The sequence below is a fragment of the Grammomys surdaster genome, unplaced genomic scaffold, assembly GCF_004785775.1.
Source record: "Grammomys surdaster isolate TR1022 unplaced genomic scaffold, NIH_TR_1.0 125946, whole genome shotgun sequence".
Lineage (NCBI taxonomy): Eukaryota > Metazoa > Chordata > Mammalia > Rodentia > Muridae > Grammomys > Grammomys surdaster.
Genome location: NW_021620768.1, coordinates 3,290,173 through 3,307,982, shown reverse-complemented (window position 1 = coordinate 3,307,982; position 17,810 = coordinate 3,290,173). Strand labels below are relative to the sequence as shown.

The 17,810-nt window shown below is 38.4% G+C and overlaps 1 protein-coding gene across 28 annotated transcripts in view; it reads left to right on the top strand.

The window, feature by feature from the left end:
• Positions 1 to 17,810, top strand: part of Ubap2l (ubiquitin associated protein 2 like) — a 54,416-nt gene that overhangs the window by 20,465 nt on the left and 16,141 nt on the right. For 11 of the 28 annotated variants that reach the window (XM_028753159.1, XM_028753155.1, XM_028753148.1 and 8 more), the window contains exons 9-19: positions 1,156 to 1,230; positions 3,825 to 3,877; positions 5,478 to 5,563; positions 6,847 to 7,018; positions 10,431 to 10,629; positions 12,443 to 12,720; positions 12,887 to 13,059; positions 14,706 to 14,895; positions 15,583 to 15,637; positions 16,907 to 17,081; positions 17,385 to 17,457. In XM_028753159.1, coding sequence (XP_028608992.1) covers positions 1,156 to 1,230; positions 3,825 to 3,877; positions 5,478 to 5,563; positions 6,847 to 7,018; positions 10,431 to 10,629; positions 12,443 to 12,720; positions 12,887 to 13,059; positions 14,706 to 14,895; positions 15,583 to 15,637; positions 16,907 to 17,081; positions 17,385 to 17,457 — 1,529 coding nt within the window. The remainder of the gene's footprint in view (positions 1 to 1,155; positions 1,231 to 3,824; positions 3,878 to 5,477; positions 5,564 to 6,846; positions 7,019 to 10,430; positions 10,630 to 12,442; positions 12,721 to 12,886; positions 13,060 to 14,705; positions 14,896 to 15,582; positions 15,638 to 16,906; positions 17,082 to 17,384; positions 17,458 to 17,810) is intronic. The other 17 variants (XM_028753164.1, XM_028753163.1, XM_028753165.1 and 14 more) reach the window with 2 other exon arrangements.

The window sequence follows — 17,810 nt, the reverse complement described above, 5'->3', positions numbered from 1 at the left end:
ACACACACATTGTAAAGTGTGTTGGGGTAATTTGCTTGCAGGTATGTCTGTATACAACATGCATGTTTTGGCCTGTGGAGGCCAGAAAAGGATGTTAGTTAGATCCCTTGCAACTGTAGATTGGATGGTTATTAACTGCTTTGTGTATGCTGGAAACTGAATCCTTGTCCTCTGAGCTACTGAAGCATCTCTCAAGCTTCCTCTTTTTTAAATTTTTAGTTTTTCCCATGGGTGGAAGCAGAAGTTGAGGTATTGAAAAACTGTGGGCATCTTATGAGATTCCCTTAATCATTTGGCTATGAGGTGGTGTTTTAATATATTGTATAGGCTTGCTTGCTTTCCTTCTTTCTTTCTTTCTTTCTTTCTTTCTTTCTTTCTTTCTTTCTTTCTTGTTTTGTAGAGGCAATGGTAACAGTTTTAATATTTTAAAAAAGTAACTGATTTTTTTTCACCTATAGTGTATTCTTAGATATTTAGCTTTTTAATCTTTGGAAGAAAAGACAATGGGAAATAAGGGATTGGCTCTTAGTTTAGAATAAAGAACTCAGGGTGCATGTGTGTGTGGGGTGTCATTCCCAGTCCTTGTCCTTAGCTATTTTTTTGTTGTTGTTTGTGGGGGGTGTGTGGTGACAGGGACAGGGTTTCTTTGTGTAGCCCTCGCTCGCTCTGTAGACCAGGATAGCTTCAGACTTACCAATCTGTCTGCCTCTTCCTTTCTAGTGCTGGGAAAGGCGTGCACCACCACCACCATTCACCCCACCCCCACCCCCAGCTGTCTTTAAAAATCTGGTTGGGAAAACAAAGACTGTTGTAATGATTAGAAAAGAACAGATTTTACAAGCCTGGAGTCATAAATAAATGGTGTGTGGCTGGAATGAGATGATAGATGATGCTGTCATCTTCCCGTGTGAAAAGATTGTTGATAGCCTCATATGTTCCTGTTGTCATCTCATGATGTGACATACCTTTATGCATGATCTCTTTTATGTTTTCATAGAGCAAACTTCAAATTTCTTTTTTAATTTAAGAAATAATTCAAATCTACCCTTAAAATATCCACAGGTAAAATGGGAATTATGTATTGGGGGCAGATGTTCTCATTCACAAGCAAAATTTCACTGGTTGTTTTTTCTTTTCTTTTCTTTTTTGTTTCAGGACTTGATTTCATTGGGGTTGAGGGGTCAAATTATCCCCGAAAATTTGAGACTGCTCCTGGTATGATACATCCAGGTGCCTAATTGCCCCGGATATTTTTACAGATTTTTATGAATTGAAATATCTGTGGATATGTGGATTTTTCTGTCTTTCTGCTTTTTTTTTCTTTCTACCTTTTTGTTCATCTTCTGTGTTCACTTTTCCCTCACCAAAATATATTCATTTAGTAAATATTTGGCATTTACATTAACTGAGCTTTGTGCTGTGGGAATGTAAACCCTAAGTTTTTTAGACCATTTTATCGTACTGTTACTGGCTTCCTTACAGGAATGCATCAAGCTCTAGTATCTATATCAAGTCACCAGAGTACAGAATAAGAATTCTTGCACAAAGAACATATGTTAGGTAACTATTTAGACAGTTTTAACTCCAGGATTATATTATATTAAGTCCTAACTCATTTGGGCTTCCATTTATTACAGATTTCAGTGAGGAGAAAGGAAAGAACTGTAAGAGTAAGAGGATATGATTTGTGACTTGTATTTCCCTGTAGAAGATAGTTTCTATTAACAAATATTTTGAAAGTTTTAAGTTGTTTTGTAGCTGTTAGAATTTTTTTCCCTTTTTCTCTTTAATGAGATAGATTCTTACTATGTAGACCACTAGGTTGGCATCAAGCATCTGTGTGCAGACAGGCATGCTCATATTTGTCTCCATGTGTGTATGTATGCACCTTGATCAGTATCTTTATTAATCTGTTGCTACCTTCTTGTTCTCTGAATGCACCTGAAGTTCACCAATTCAATTAGGCTAGCTGGCCAGCAAGCCCCAGTAATTCTCCTGTTCTGCTTTCCTGGTACTAGCATTCGACTCATGCCTCTTTGCTTTGTTTTGTTTTATGATGCTTGTAATCAAATCCAGGGTTTTGTGCACTCTAAGCAAGCGTGCTCCCACTGAACCAAATGCCCAACCTATGCCCAACTTCTATGTTGATGTTGGCATTTGAACTCAGGTTCTCATGCTTTACCTACTGAACCATCTCTCATGCCCTCAGGTTTTTGATGTTCTTGTGTCACCTTTGAAGTATTGGAAGGAGGCATACTCAACCATTTATTAGCTTTCTTGTTTTTACTTTGAGACAGAATTTCACTTTGCAGCCTTGGCAGGCCTGGAATTTGCTGAATAGACCAAGTTGTCCTGGAGGACATTCTCAACCTCCTGAGTTTTGGGATTAAAAGGACTTGTCACCATACTCGGCAACCACTTGTTAATTCTTGTGGAAGCCTCAAGAGTTACTCATATAAGTTCTAGCCTTTAAAAAAAGGGGTGGAGGGTAGTTCTAGTTTCTGGTAGAGATAAAATCTTACATTGATGTTCTGGTAGAAGAAAAGAATTCTATTTCTCAAAAATGTTCTTATGAGATATTTCTTTCTGAGATATGTATGTGTGAGACAAAAAATTGTGAGGAAAAAAAAGGGGAGTATTAGAATTGATAAATCTCTTGCTGTCCAAGCATGAGGACTGGAATTTACATTCTCACCACTTGTAAGTCATACGGATATAGAGGCCAGAACGTGGGAGGAGATGGGATCCTCTGTGCAAGCTGGCAGCTAGACTACCCCAATGAGATCAGCTTCAGGTTGAGCCAGAGACCCTGCCTCAGTAAAACAAAGTGACACAGAAAATTCTTGAAATCAACATCTAGTTTCTACCTACCAGCACAAACAACATTGTGTCTACATGTATAAACATACATAACACACAGACCCAGAGAGAAAAAAACAAAGGTGCCCAGGTAAATATATAGACATGGGCTGATTGTATATAGAACTTTTATCAGGGGAAAATGATTTCCTTAATAGTCTGTGCAATACCCTTGGCAGATCAGACTCTATATTCTTTATAAATAGGATTAGGATAATAGCTGTTGTACATAGTTGATTTTAATTTTGCTTTGTATCCCCCAAAAGAGCAAGTCTACGCAGCATTCCCTATATAGTTACTTGGTTTAACCTAGTAAGACACATGAACTTGACTTGTGCTGATCTTTTTTGTTGTTGTTATTGTTGTTGTTGTTCCTTTCTAATAACAGAGAGGTCCTTTTGTCTGTTTCCCTTGTTCAGCTTCCAAACCTACTTATTTTCCTTTCACTAAACATGTGCAAACTTTTTGTAGTTTTCTACCACTGGTTTTGTTTATCTTTGCATTATTTTGAGTTTGGTTTTGTTTCTTTTTATACAAAATAAATAGATACAGCTTGCATGTTCTGTTTTAAATTAGTTGCTATCATCTCATTAAATTACTGCTAAGACAAAGATGAGGTTTTTAAAGATACTGCATGGCATGTTAAATATTGGCAGGGAGGAGGGTAGTAAAGGGTCTTGGATGGATGGATGTATTTATATGTATGTCCTCTTGTGTATCTCATCCACTCCTGTTACAGCTCTGTAACCAGTTGGCTATGAAATCATAATCTTATTAAAACCTTTTTACTTTGGTGTATCTAAAACAGTCTTTCCCTATCTCTGAAGTCAACAACTTCTTTTCTGTTTGCTAAAATCTAATAATCATACTATTGCTTGTCAAAATGTTAATGTAGTAATGTTGTCTGAACATGTTTTATGACACTTAAATTTATTTTACCTTTTTTTTTTCCCCTCCAATCCTAGGTGCATGGAGAACTGCAACAGAAGAGTGGGGAACTGAAGATTGGAATGAAGATGTAAGTATTCTTGGGCTAGTCCTTACCTAATGTATTCTATCCCTAAGTTGTGTTTAGGGATAGAAAATGGATATATTTCTGCCTTTCAAAATCACTGCTAAGATTCTGACTTAAAACTTTTACATCCAAAATAGTGTTCTGAACCAGAACATTTCACATATGTTATATGAAGGAGACTGGGCATGGACAGGACTCTGTGGAACCACACTATGGAAAGGGCAAGTGCAGGTGTGTAAGTCCAATACCTGATTGTCAGATTGACCCAGGAAGATAGACCGGTTGGGTAGGGTACCAACAATGGAATTAGGACTGGGAACGACTAAATGGTAGAATGCTTGTCTAGTATGTGTGAGAATCTTGCATTCAAATCCTATCACTGCAGAAAAATCATTTTTAGTTAAGCAGATAGTAGGTATTACATTGAGTAGCAGCTGCTAGTGTCATTCTACTGTATTTGGAGCTGTTGCATTATTTGGTATCAAGTCCTGTAACGAATTGGCAGTGGATAGTTATGGTACCTAAACCTTAAGTTTAAAATCCAGTTGGCTGTGAAACGTTTTAACTAACAAGTGCCCAACTCTGTAATTGAAATGACTATCCAGTTGGGTATCTGCCACCTTGACTCTTAGAAAACTTGTAGATGGGTGGTTTATAAAGAATTTTCTTGAATATTACCTAAGTAAAAAGAATTTTAACTGGTCACAGTGAAACTTTTGCTGTGAATTGTGGTTTTCAGTGATTGTGGATAAACTTATTTTAGTATTTTAAATTTGCTTTCCTTTATATATAGATAGGTAAGGTAGCTTTGTCAGATTGCTTTTGTTGTCAGTCTTAGATTTCAAAACATTCCAGTGCACCAGCATCACAGGGTTATGATTTTCTTTTGTAGCTGAGCTAAATCGCTTTGTGAATGTGAATGAACAAGTTTTACATTCTGAAATTTGGTTTATTTTAGTAAGGAATATATTTGGGATACAGTGGGTTTTCTATTCATTACCAAAGAGATTTTGATCAAGAAATGAAGAAAACAAACCTAATTCAGCTTCTTATTTAGGAAGAAAAGTTATCCCCTGTAATTGGTTACCTAATTAGATGCCTTACAAGTATAATGTAGTCAGTATTAGTGCAAAATTTGCATATAGCTGAGATTCCTGAAAAGACATTTGACCAGCACTGAGACCTGAACTGCTCAATAGCCAGAAATTAACATTTTTTCTTTCTTCATCTTGGTCATGCTTTTCCTTTCATTGAGGGAGAGAAAATGGTGGAAGATAAATGTCCTTTGGGTAGAGGTAGGAGTTGGGATTTATAATGAGAAAATAAAAAGGAGTTTCTTCAATGTATGTGTCTAGCGCAGAGATAGCCTTCCTGTGAGTTCAGTCTGATATGATATGACTCTGTTGTGTTTCATTGTGTTCTTTGGTTCTATTCCTTGCTTGGATAAAACTATTAAGCAGACTTGAGATCAACCCATCCAGTATTCCTCAGGGTAGTTTTTTGTTTTTGTTTTTTATAAAGTTTCCTTCTTTTTTGTACTGAATTTACCTTACCTGTGGCAAATTTCTGACACCAGGAGTAACTGATTTCTTTTTTTTTCCAGCTTTCTGAGACCAAGATCTTTACTGCCTCTAATGTCTCTTCAGTGCCTCTGCCTGCGGAGAATGTGACAATCACTGCTGGTCAGAGGCAAGTGTGTAATTGAGTGTACCTTTTTTAAACTGATAGGTTCTTTCTTTTTTTTTTCAAAGTATTATTTATTTTATGTATATAAGTACACTATCACTGAGAACAGCCTCTTCTGGTGTGCATCAGATCCCATTACAAATGGTTGTGAGCCACCATGTGGTTCCTGGGAATTGAACTCAAAATCTGTGGAAGAGCAGTCAGTGCTTTTAACTGCTGAGCCATCTCTCCAATCCTCCAATTTTGAATATTTAATAACTGTTGAGTTAATGTACACAGAATTTGCTAAACCATCAGTTGGTGGTATTTTATTTAAAAGGCTTATTCTCTCTTGGACATGGGTGAACCTGGAAAAAGCTGAATATTTTCTTTCTCCCTCTATTTTAGTCGTTCTACCTTGGGTCACTACTTTAACATAAACTCAGGTGTTGCTGAAAGTCTTTGTAATAGGGCAATATTTTTAATTTCTTTTTCTCTTTTTGATGAGCACCTGGAGGTGATTTTAGATCCTTGTGAATGCTAGGCTTACACTATACTATTGACCTACACATCAACCCCATATTTTGTTTATATCATAGGTAAACTTTGAAATTTAGGGAAAACTTCTAAAACCTTCTCTGTTCTAAATCCATTTAAGGGTGCTAGTAATAAGATCTATGGTGTTTTGTTGTTTTGAGACAGAATTTTGCTATTTAGGCCAGGTTGTCCTTAAACTTGCAGACGTTCTCTTACATTAGTCCTCTGTGTTGGTGTTTGCACCAGCATGCTCAGCTAAGTATATGGTCTTATATTTCAGAAATTGGTAAGTATTATGTATTAAAATCGTAGCTAGTTTTAAATTTCTAATTATTCAATTATTAGAATTTGATATTCAGAGTGGAATGTCAAGTGTGATGATCTTTAGTCTTAGTACTTGAGAGAGAAAGGCAGGTGGCTCTCAGTGAGTTCGAAGCTAGTTAGAGCTACATAGTGAAAACTTATCCCCCTAAAATTTTTGAGTATGTTATGGCCTATGCTTATAATTTGAGTACGTGGGATACTAAGGCAAGAGAAACATAAATAGTAAGACTGTTTTAAAGAGACGCGCCCTCCCCCCAAAAAAAACTCCCGAAGATTTAGTACTTTGTTAAATTAGTATTATCATTGAATGAATAATGTAACATATTAGGACTTTATAAGACTATAACATCAGAAAATAGCCTTCATGCTGATTTAACCATGATCTAAGTTTGCAGGGTATATAAGAATGTTCATTCATATAAAGTTCCCTTTCTTTCCCAAACTAGAATTGACCTTGCTGTTCTGTTGGGGAAGACACCATCTTCAATGGAGAACGATTCATCTAATTTGGATCCATCTCAGGCGCCTTCCCTGGCCCAGCCTCTGGTGTTCAGTAATTCGAAGCAGAATGCCATATCACAGCCTGCTTCAGGGAATACATTTTCTCATCATAGCATGGTAAATATGGAACAAACCATTACACTAATCCCAGCAAACACATACATGTGACCATTCCTTTATCAAGGATTGTAAGACTCTCATTGTGTAGGCTAGTCCTCTGGGAGTAAAAACATGGGCATCATGTCCAGCTGCTCTGTAGTGACAATTTTGTAGTTTTGTAAGAATGTTTTTGCTTTAAACCCAGGTATGGAATATGGTGTTGATTCAGATTATTCACAACAACTATGATTTGTCTCCTGGTCTTTGGGGGTATGATTTTGCCAGTTGCAGATAGTTTCCTCAATTGTGTGATGTTTGGAAATCTGGGAACTTTTTAGAGGTTACATAAATGCTGGGACCTCAAGAGGTGAGGTGGCTTGTTGTTGGGGTATTGCTTGATGTTGGTCACAGTTAAGTAGTCATGTGGTAAGAAGAAACAACAAGAAGAAATTAGATACCCTTAATGCAAAGATCAGACTTGTCTCAAGTTTGTCCCAAACTCCATGGCCCTAATCAACTGGAAGTAGTCTAACGATAATGTCTTCCCTTTTCTTTATTCAGCAATCTCTTTACTTTCCTCTCTATCCCTCTCCTATCCAGTGTTAGGAGGTTGAAAAGAAAGAAGAAAAAGGATGGAGAAAAGTAGCAAAAGACACCTGTACTGCTTGGCTTATTTTTAATTCTCAGATCATACAGTACCTTATTTCCTAAAATTAAATAAGTGGAATAAATGCTCCAATATTCCAATCAGAAGTTTCTGGGTTTGTTTGTATTGCTATATATTCAAATCATAGCTAAATAGTTTTAAACATCTACCCAATTGTTTAATTATTTAGAATTTGATTGGTTGTCTTTTATCTGTTTTAGAATTCAATCATGCTTCCACATTATGGTTATCCCTTCCTTTTGCTTGCTTTTGTCTTGTGAGGACTTAGGCAGATGAGTAAGGAAATAGACACCAGTAGTTGTTTGTTGTTGTTTTTAAGAGAAATTAATGTGACTCTAGCTAGCTTGAAACTCACTGACTAGCCTTACTTACTGGCTTCAAACTTGAGTTTTTGCCTCCTGAATGCAGAGATTTAGAGGCATGTGCTCATGCCCAGGCTAATTTCTTTTCTTTCACTGTTATTTTTACTTATTTATTGTGGCATGGTGTTAAATGTCTGAGGCTGGCCTCAGACTCATTGTATAGTGGAAGAGTACCTCTAGTCTTTTAACTTCTGGGGACTGGGATTATAGGCATGTGCCAACATAACCTGTTTTTTTATGGGACTGTGAATGAAATACAGTGCTTGTGCATGGTTGGCAAGCAGTCTCCTAACTGAACTAACCCTCTTCATTCTTTTTCATTGAGAATAAATGTTAAAAGATCAATTTTCCAGGCCGGGCGGTGGTGGCACATGCCTTTAATCCCAGCACTTGGGAGGCAGAGGCAGGCAGATTTCTGAGTTCGAGGCCAGCCTGGTCTACAGAGTGAGTTCCAGGACAGCCAGGGCTACACAGAGAAACCCTGTCTCGAAAAACCAAAAAAAAGATCAATTTTCCTTAAAATTTAGTAGTACTAGTTAATAATATTCAAACGAGGTTCCAGTTGGTTAGTTTTGTTTTGAGTTTTTTTGGGGGGGGGGGGGGCTTTTCGAGACAGGGTTTCTCTGTATAGCCCTGGATGTCCTGGAACTCACTCTGTAGACCAGGCTGGCCTTGAACTCAGAAATCCACCTGCCTCTGCCACCCAAGTGCTGTTTTGAGTTGCTTAATATAAATTAATTTTGTTTTTAAATGTCTTACTAACATTGATTTACATAGTAGGCAGTGACATTTTCATATATATAGTTCATTTTGATTACACTTGTTCTTTCCTTAGCCTCTTTTGATCCAAGCTCTCCTCACTCTCTTCAGTTTTTTGAAACATGATTTCTTTATGTTGTTCTGTCTATAATGGAATTCCCTATGTAGGCCAGCTTGGCCTCAAATTGACTTGAGTTCCTCCAGCCTCTAATCCCTTCTTGTTGTGGTTAAAGGTATGCGCACTGCGCCTTGTGTTTGTTTGTTTGTTTGTTTGTTTGTCTATAAAGACAAGATTGCTCTTTGTAGCCATGTCTGTCTTAGAATTTTGTATGTAGACCATGCTGGCCCTTGACGCCTACCCCTGGGTGCTGAGATCAAAGATTTGCACACATCCCTCCCCGACCCCTGTCCTGGCTCCTTTTCTTTGTTTATCTAGTCCTTCTTCTACTTTTGTTTTGTTTTTTGTTTGTTTGTTTTGTTTTACCACTACCCATTGCCAGAATCTTCTGACTAAAACTGACAGCATATATAGTTTTTAAATTTAATTTGTTAGGCCCATTGGTCCATTTTTCAAAACAATAATAGTTCTCCCTTTTGTGCCTTTTAGTTCCCTGGCCTCTGGCTTTTGATTACCTTCCTTTTATGTTTTGCTTTTTGTTTTATTTAGTTATTCACCCATTTATTTGTTTGTTTTGAATCATGGTCTCATAGTTCAGGCTGGCCTTGAGCTCACCACTCATTATGGCTGAGGTTGACCTTGGATGATTTTTGTTTTGTTTTTGAGAAAAGGGTCTCATTGTATAGCCTAGACTGGCCTGAAAATCACAGGGATCCTCTTGTCTCTGCCTTCTAAGTGTTGGAATTAAAGGCAGCATATTTCATCATGCTTGAGGACTTTGAACTTACAATTCTCTACTTAGCTTTGCAAGCGTTAAGTATTCCAGGCATGTGATCAGTTTATATAGTGCTGGGAACCAATTCTAGTTCTTTGTACACTACTATACCATCTGATATATATACTTTAGTCATCTTTGTAATAATTTTATTAGATTATTGTCAAGTACTGGTTGATTTGAAAATGTGAAAGTTTAGAATATTCTCCACTTAATAAAGGTTTATCACTGTGGAAAGAGTTGTGGTCGATTATAATGTCTCTCAATAGTCAATTCATTGTCTATGTATCCCATACTGGCTTCAAACTCATTTATCTTCTTGCTTCCCAAGTGCTTAAATTTACTGTTTTATGTATTCTTTGAGATGGGATCTCTCCATGTAGTTTATGCTAGCCTTAAATTGTATTCTTTCTGCTTCAAGTTTCTGTGAACTAGGATTTCAGACGTGTATCACTATGCTTGCCCTTAAATAAGCTTCCTACAGCTTTATGATGTGTACTATTTTTACTCCAATTTCAGTTAGGAATTTTTCCAAAAAGACACACTCAGTATTTGAATATAGGTATTGTGACTCTAGAATGTATGCTCCTAATAATATAGTATACTTGGTCTGGTTTTAAACTTCTCTGTAGTACCTGGGACTACAGGCATTCTGTGAGTAGCATTCTTATGTGTTGACTTTAGGTCTGTCTTTGTAAGCTGAGCAAGGTTGCCAGTAATAAACATCTCTTATCTCTGTTGATCTGTAGGTGAGCATGTTGGGGAAAGGATTTGGTGACGTTGGGGAAGCTAAAGGTGGCAGTACAACAGGTTCCCAGTTCTTGGAGCAGTTCAAGACTGCGCAGGCCCTTGCTCAACTGGCAGCTCAACATTCTCAATCTGGAAGCACCACCACCTCCTCTTGGGATATGGGCTCAACAACACAATCACCATCACTGGTGCAGTATGGTACGTTGATGGGTGACTTAAATCTTTTACACATAAGAGATTTATTGTCTAGAAGATAGCAAAGAACTGGATAATCTGAGTTCAGAAAGTTATACCGAAATTTGAAGCTATACAATTGAATTTAACTTTAGTTCTATTTCTTTATTAAACTGGGATTTTGAGAGAATTCTCTTTTGATTTTGTGTGTTTGTGTGATGGTGCCCTTGCTGCTCTCAAACTTCCTGGGTAGACCAGGCTGGCCTCCATGTTAGAGATTGGCTTATCTCTGCCTTCTGAGTGCTGGGATTAAAGGTGGGCATCACTAAGACCTTGTTCACCTGGCCTCTTGAATCTTAACAGCCAGCATACCCTAAGGATCTTTTTCACATAGATATTGCACAGCACTTTAGTGACTGAGACACCTTACCTGGCCCTAAATTCTTCTTTGATTTATCTTCACTTTGATGGCTGTGGCCATCTTAGAATTTTATACTTTAAATTTGGATAATTTGTAGATATGTGACATATACAGGCAGGGCAATGGTATTGGTTTTTTTAGGTTTTGTTTTTGTTGTTTTTTGGGGTTTTTTGTTTGTTTGCTTGTTTGTTTTGTTTTTTATTGTTTTTTGTTCTTGTTTTTGTTTTTGTTTCTTTTTAAAACAGGGTTTCTCTGTAGCCTTGACTGTCCTCACGCTCACTCTGTAGACTAGGCTGGTTTTGAATTCAGTTCTGCCTGCCTCTGCCTCCTGAGTGATGGGAAAAAGGGTGTGCACTACAACTACCTAGCTATTGATTTTATTAAGCTGTGCTGAAGTACAGAAATTATTGAATGATTGTGTTTTGAAAGGATCTGATTATATAAAATTTGGGTAGCTGGATAGTTGGATGAATTAATACATGGGTTGTGTATGCCATGGTACATGTCTTAATGTGCTTCTATTTCTGTGATAAAGACATGACTAAAAGTAAATTAGGGAAGAAAGAATTTAGTTGGGTTTTAAGGAAGGCAAGGTAGGAAAAGTTGGAAGCTGGAACTAAAACGGAGACCATGGAGGAACTCTGCTTACTGGCTTGCCATAGTTTGTTTAGTTTATTTTCTTGCACAGCCTCCTTATTTCAGTTATTAATCATGAAAATACAGGCCAGATGTGATGGATACTTTTAATCCCAGCATTCTGACACAGACAGGTGGATCTCTTAAGTTGAAGACTAGGACAGCATGATCTACACTGGAAATTTTATTAGGACTCCCAATGCTATAAAGAGACTGTCTCAACGCCCCCCCCCCCCCAAAAAAAAAATGGAACAAAAGGAAGGGGTGTGTGTGTGTGTGTGTGTGTGTGTGTCAGAGACAAAGGAGGAGTGGAGGGCAGAAGAAAATTCAGGGGCTGGAGAGATGGATGGCTCAGCAATTAAGAACAGTTGCTGTTCTTCCAAATATTCTGGATTCAATTCTAGCACCCATGTGGTGGCTTACAATAATAAATTGTGGCCCCAGGGTTTCATGGAGACTGGGCAAGTACATTAGACATAGATGTGGACAAAACTTCTGTGTGCATAAAATAAATACTTGTTTTGTTTGTTTTTAAGAAAATTCCCTCAAGTCTTGCCAACGATCAGAGAAATTTTCTCAACTGAGGTTCTTCCCAAAAAACTTTAGCATATGTCAAATAAACAAAAAATTTAAGCGGCAAGAATATTTATGCACTGGGCTATTTTGCTAGCTGGAGTTCTTGAATCTTGAAAGTCTTATTCCTAGTACTAGTATAGGACAATAATATTTCCTTGGAACATATCTTTCACTGGCTCATGCGTATTGTGTTTTTTCTTTTAGATTTGAAGAGCGCAAATGATTCGACAGTGCACAGTCCTTTTACAAAGCGCCAGGCATTCACCCCATCTTCAACTATGATGGAGGTATTCCTTCAAGAGAAGCCACCTGCAGTGGCTACCTCGACAGCCGCACCTCCTCCCCCCTCTTCTCCTCTGCCAAGCAAATCCACCTCGGCTCCACAGATGTCTCCGGGGTCTTCAGACAACCAATCCTCCAGCCCTCAGCCGGCTCAGCAGAAACTGAAACAGCAAAAGAAGAAAACCTCCTTGACGTCTAAGGTACTTGAGCTGTCCAGGGAGATGCTGTTTTAAGGCAAGGAGGTTATGGAAATTCAGGATAAGATTTTTTAAGAGTTTGTTTGGAAATGTAAAGGTGGAAGGAAAATTTATTTCTACAAAAAGATTGTATTAAACAGCTACATTTTTTTTTTAACCTTTTTCATAGATTCCTGCTCTGGCTGTGGAGATGCCTGGCTCAGCAGATATCTCAGGGCTAAATCTGCAGTTTGGGGCATTGCAGTTTGGATCAGAGCCTGTCCTTTCTGATTATGAGTCCACCCCCACCACGAGCGCCTCTTCAAGCCAGGCTCCTAGTAGCCTGTATACCAGCACGGCCAGGTAGAGGAATCATCACCCAGAAGACCTCTTTTGGTAGCTTAGTTTTGTGCTTATTTCTTCAACTCTGGAGAGGCCAATATCTCTGACTGGATAAAAGTAGTCGATCATAGCATTTTGTTGTGTGCTTTTAAAGAAATGCATTGTTACTAGGATTATCTATGATTTAAACATTTAGATAAATGCCATTTAGGTACTTCTAGAATGTCTAAGCTCAGTTTTTGTTTTTGTTTTTTAATATGTGTATGTGCAGACACACATGCTTTTGGAGGCCAGGGTCAATATCAGGTGTCTCTCTCAGTCACTCTCCACTTCATTTTCTGAGTCAGGATCTCTCACTGAACCTGGAGCTCACTAGACCAATTTGGCTAGCCAGTAAGGTCCAGGAACCTTCCTGTCTCCACTTCCCCAGTGTACTGAGATCATAAATGTCTTCTTCCTAGATTTTATTAGGTGTTCAGTGTCAGATCAGGTCTTCTTTGTTACATGGCTAATGCTGTACTAGGCATCTTCCTAGCTTCTCAAGGTTTATATGATTCTGACAGTTAAAATACAGCACTGCTAACACATCTCCTGCAGTGAAAAGTGCTTTATTTGTTATAGGACCATGTCTGTAAAAAGTAATAAAAGATGAACTCAGGAAAAACAATTAAAATTTAAAAAAAAAAACCATAAAATTAAATGAAAAGAATCTTTTCTATCTCCTGGTAGTTATCAAGGAAAGCCATCTTATACATAGACAATCTATTTTTCCTTAATACAGATATCTGGCTTTAGTCAGATCAGATCAGTTGAGTCATAATTACCACTGATGCATATAAAGATTTTATGTAAATTTTTCTGGATGATTGTTGTGGCTCATGGGAGTAGGGGAAATATGAGATGAGAACAGATGCTGTTACAGAAACTAGTGATGATCTACTATTGGAACAGAAACATTTTAGTTAAGAAACTTCAGAAAGATAGGCTGGGCATTGTGGTACACTCAGTCCTTGCACTCAGGAGGTTCAAAGCCAATGAGGGCTAGTGACAACCTGCCTCAAACGGGATTGCTGGAGAAATGGCCTGGTGGTTAAGTTCACTTGTTGACCATGTTGACAACTTGATTTTCAGCATCCACATGTTAGTTTACAACCTTCAATAATCCAGGTTTCAGGATGCACATGATATATAGGTATACATGTGAATAAAACACTGGTATACATAAGTCTAAGAAGTTTCTGTTTTTGATTTTTCAAGATGGAATTTCACTGTGTAGCCCTGGCTGTCCTCACTATGTAGACCATGCTGGTCTCAATTCAGGCATTTGCCTGTCTCTGCCTCCCAAGTCCTGAGATTAAAGGTGTGCACCACCACTGCCCAGCTAAGAATATCTTTGAAGCATAATTTAAAAATTGTTTTCCCCCCTCTGGGAAATTCTACCAGTGATGTTTGATAAGGTTTTCAGTAGATCCTAGAACAATTTCCTAAAATGAGATTGATCAAAAGATGACTTTCCTTGTTCCCGGGTTCCATGGTATGATGTGTAGGGATGCACTAAGCGCTTCAGCCTCACAATAGCCTGATTTTGTCTTTTCATAAGCTAATTATTTTATTCCAATAGATAATCATTGTCATTTCCTAAGATTTTTCTTTTTTCTTTTCCACAGTGAGTCTTCATCTACAGTTTCATCTAATCAGAGTCAGGAGTCTGGTTATCAGAGTGGCCCGATTCAGTCGACAACTTATACCTCCCAAAATAATGCTCAGGGCCCTCTATATGAACAGAGATCCACACAGACGCGGCGATATCCCAGCTCCATCTCTTCGTCACCCCAAAAGGACCTGACTCAGGCTAAGGTAGTTGCTTAATGATTCCCTGGGCCTTGATTAGCAAAGTAGTGGGTAAAAGTCCCTCTAATATTAATGTTTCACTTTTCTGGAAATGGTGCTACAGTCTTGGAGGTGCCGACTGAGATGCTGACAAAAGCACATTTCTGTGATTGGTAAAACTAAACGTTATTTTCAGCAAATGTGGAGGAGCCTCAAGAGTCAGAACATTTCTCTTTGCAATAAAGATTTGTTGGTTATGGCAAAAACTGTCTCAAATACCTGTCCTTTCCTCATGGAAGATCTGATTGCTAAACTTCAGGGTGCATATATATTAGTAAATCTACTTTACTGTGATAAAAGGGATAACATATACCTAAGATGGTTTGGAGTACCTGTCTAGCAGAATGGGTCTTAAGAATTATTTTAGAAATTGGGTGGTGGTAGTGGCTGTGTACATATGACTGCTGGTACTCTAAGAAGCTAGAGCCATTAGAATCCCTGGAGTGAAGTTACAGGTGATTGTGAGCTGTCTAATATGTGTGCTAGGAATTGAACTCCGGTGCTCTTTGTGGGTAATCCAGGCTCTTAACAGCTGAGCCATCTTTCCAGGTTCCCTAAAATCTATTTGACCAAATTGACTGATAACATCTCTCTTACAAACTTGTCTGTTCTTGCTTTTTTTTTTTTTGCTTTTTTTTTTTTTCTTCTCTCCAGAATGGTTTCAGCTCTGTGCAGGCCACGCAGTTACAGACCACGCAATCTGTTGAAGGTAAGTGTTTTCCAGGCCTTCTCCTTTTGGTTTTAGTCGGTTTCCTCAATGTTGATGTAGTGTTGTTCCTTTTTTGTAAGGTAGGACCCTGTTGTGTAGACCAAGCTGGCCTCAAATTCACAAGCGATTTGCCTACTTCTGCCTCCCAAGTGTTGAAATTAAAGACATGTGCCACTGCGCTCAGCTCTGTGTGTGTGTGTTGGAATGTGTACATGTGTAACACATGAGTACCTGGTGCTTGAAGATGCCAGAAGAGAACACAGGGTGTCTTCAAACTTGTATTATAGACAGCTCTGAGCTGCCATTTCGGTGCTAGGAATTGAACCTGGGTCCTAAGGAAGAGCAGCCCTTGTTAACCTCTGGGCCATTAATTTATAAAGACTCTTGCTGTGACACAAACTGACCTTGAATACTCAGCCTTACAAATGTATGTATCATGGTTGTCAACTTTCAAGTTCTCTATCTTTTGAGCTTTTTGTTTTGTTTTGTTTTATGTGTATGGGTGCTGGCCTGTGTGAGTGTCTGTGTACCAAGTATGTGCCTGGTGCTTGTGAAGGTCAGAAGAAGGTGTCAGCTTCCCTGAAACTGGTCGCAAATGCCATGTGTATTGTTGGAAATCTGGGTCCTCTGGAAGAATTGAGTGCTCTTAACTGCTGAGCCATCTGTCTAGCCCCATATCTTAAAAAAAAAAAAAAAACCATATTTTTTAAGGACATTGGTGTTTTGCCTGAATTTATGTCTATACGAAAGTGCCAGATTCTCTGGGAACTGGAGATGCACACATCCTTTGCAGGTGCTGGGAATCAAACCCAGATCCTCTGGTAGAAAAGCCTTCGCTCTTAACTGCTAAGCCATCTCTCCAACCATATTTGGTTTTTTGAAACATATGTTCATGCTGTAGCCATAGTCCTCTGAAAATCAGGGTGATTGTTCTGTGTTAGCTTCCCATGAGTTAGATCATAGGCATGGACTAACATATATGGGCACTCATGAAGTCAGAGAAAACTTTTCAGGAGTCTATTCTCATTCTCTGCTGGGATTTTGTAATCAGACTCAAGTTATCAGGTGATTTATGTGGTGATAGGAATGGAACCCAGGGCCTGATATAAGCAGTCTACCATGACCACCTTTTCTGCAGTCCAAAAAGAATTGTGCTCAACATAATAACTCCTACTTTTTTTTGTTTTCAAGTAGTTGAGGACCGTGGTGTTTCTTTACTCGTAGACATTGCCTGGTTTCTGATGAAGGGAAATCTTTTCCTATTTTCAGGTGCTACAGGCTCTGCAGTGAAATCTGAATCACCTTCCACGTCTAGTATACCCTCTCTCAATGAAACAGTACCTGCAGCTTCCTTACTGACGACAGCCAATCAGCATTCATCCTCCTTGAGTGGCTTGAGCCATGGTGAGGAGATTCCAAATACCACCACCACACAACATAGCAGGTAATTTGGGGTAAGAATTTAGTTGGGTTTGTGAGTTTCAGTAACAGAGCCATCTGGTCTGGTCTTCATCACGCTACCTGTTGGAGACTATTTCCCCTGCTTTTGTGGAAGTGTTCTTGCTTTCATTGTTCATAGCCTTGAAAACTAGCCATTGTATATGTCAGTATGATCTCAGACATCTTGTTCTTTTTTCTGTGTTTTGTGTTTTGTTTTGTTCTTGTGGTGATTCCTTATTGGAGTTCTAGGTCAGGTAAAACCATAACATTGTGTTAATGGCTAATGGCAACCGTTTCTCCCTTATAGTGCATTATCTACACAGCAGAATACCCTTTCTTCATCAACGTCTTCTGGGCGTACTTCAACATCCACTCTTTTGGTAAGTATGATGCTTGAGAGGAAGTGTATAGTTCATGTTTTTAATTTCCTATCCCTAAGATTGTCCCACTTAATATAATTTGTTGTTTTAGTTGGTTGGATGGTTGGCATTTCTTCTCTCTGTTGAGTCAGGATCTTGCTATATAGTGCTCAAACTCTGTGTGGACTGATTTTGAAGTTTCCCTTGCCTCTGCCTCTCTAGTATTGGGATTACAGGCATACATTTAGCACACCTGGCTCACGCAGTAGGACATACTTGAAATTTTCTTTATGGCTCAACTGAGTTTTTAGGAAAAGGAGTAAAAAAAAGGATATTGGGAAGCCAAAAGTCTACAGATGTTTTGCAGTTATGGA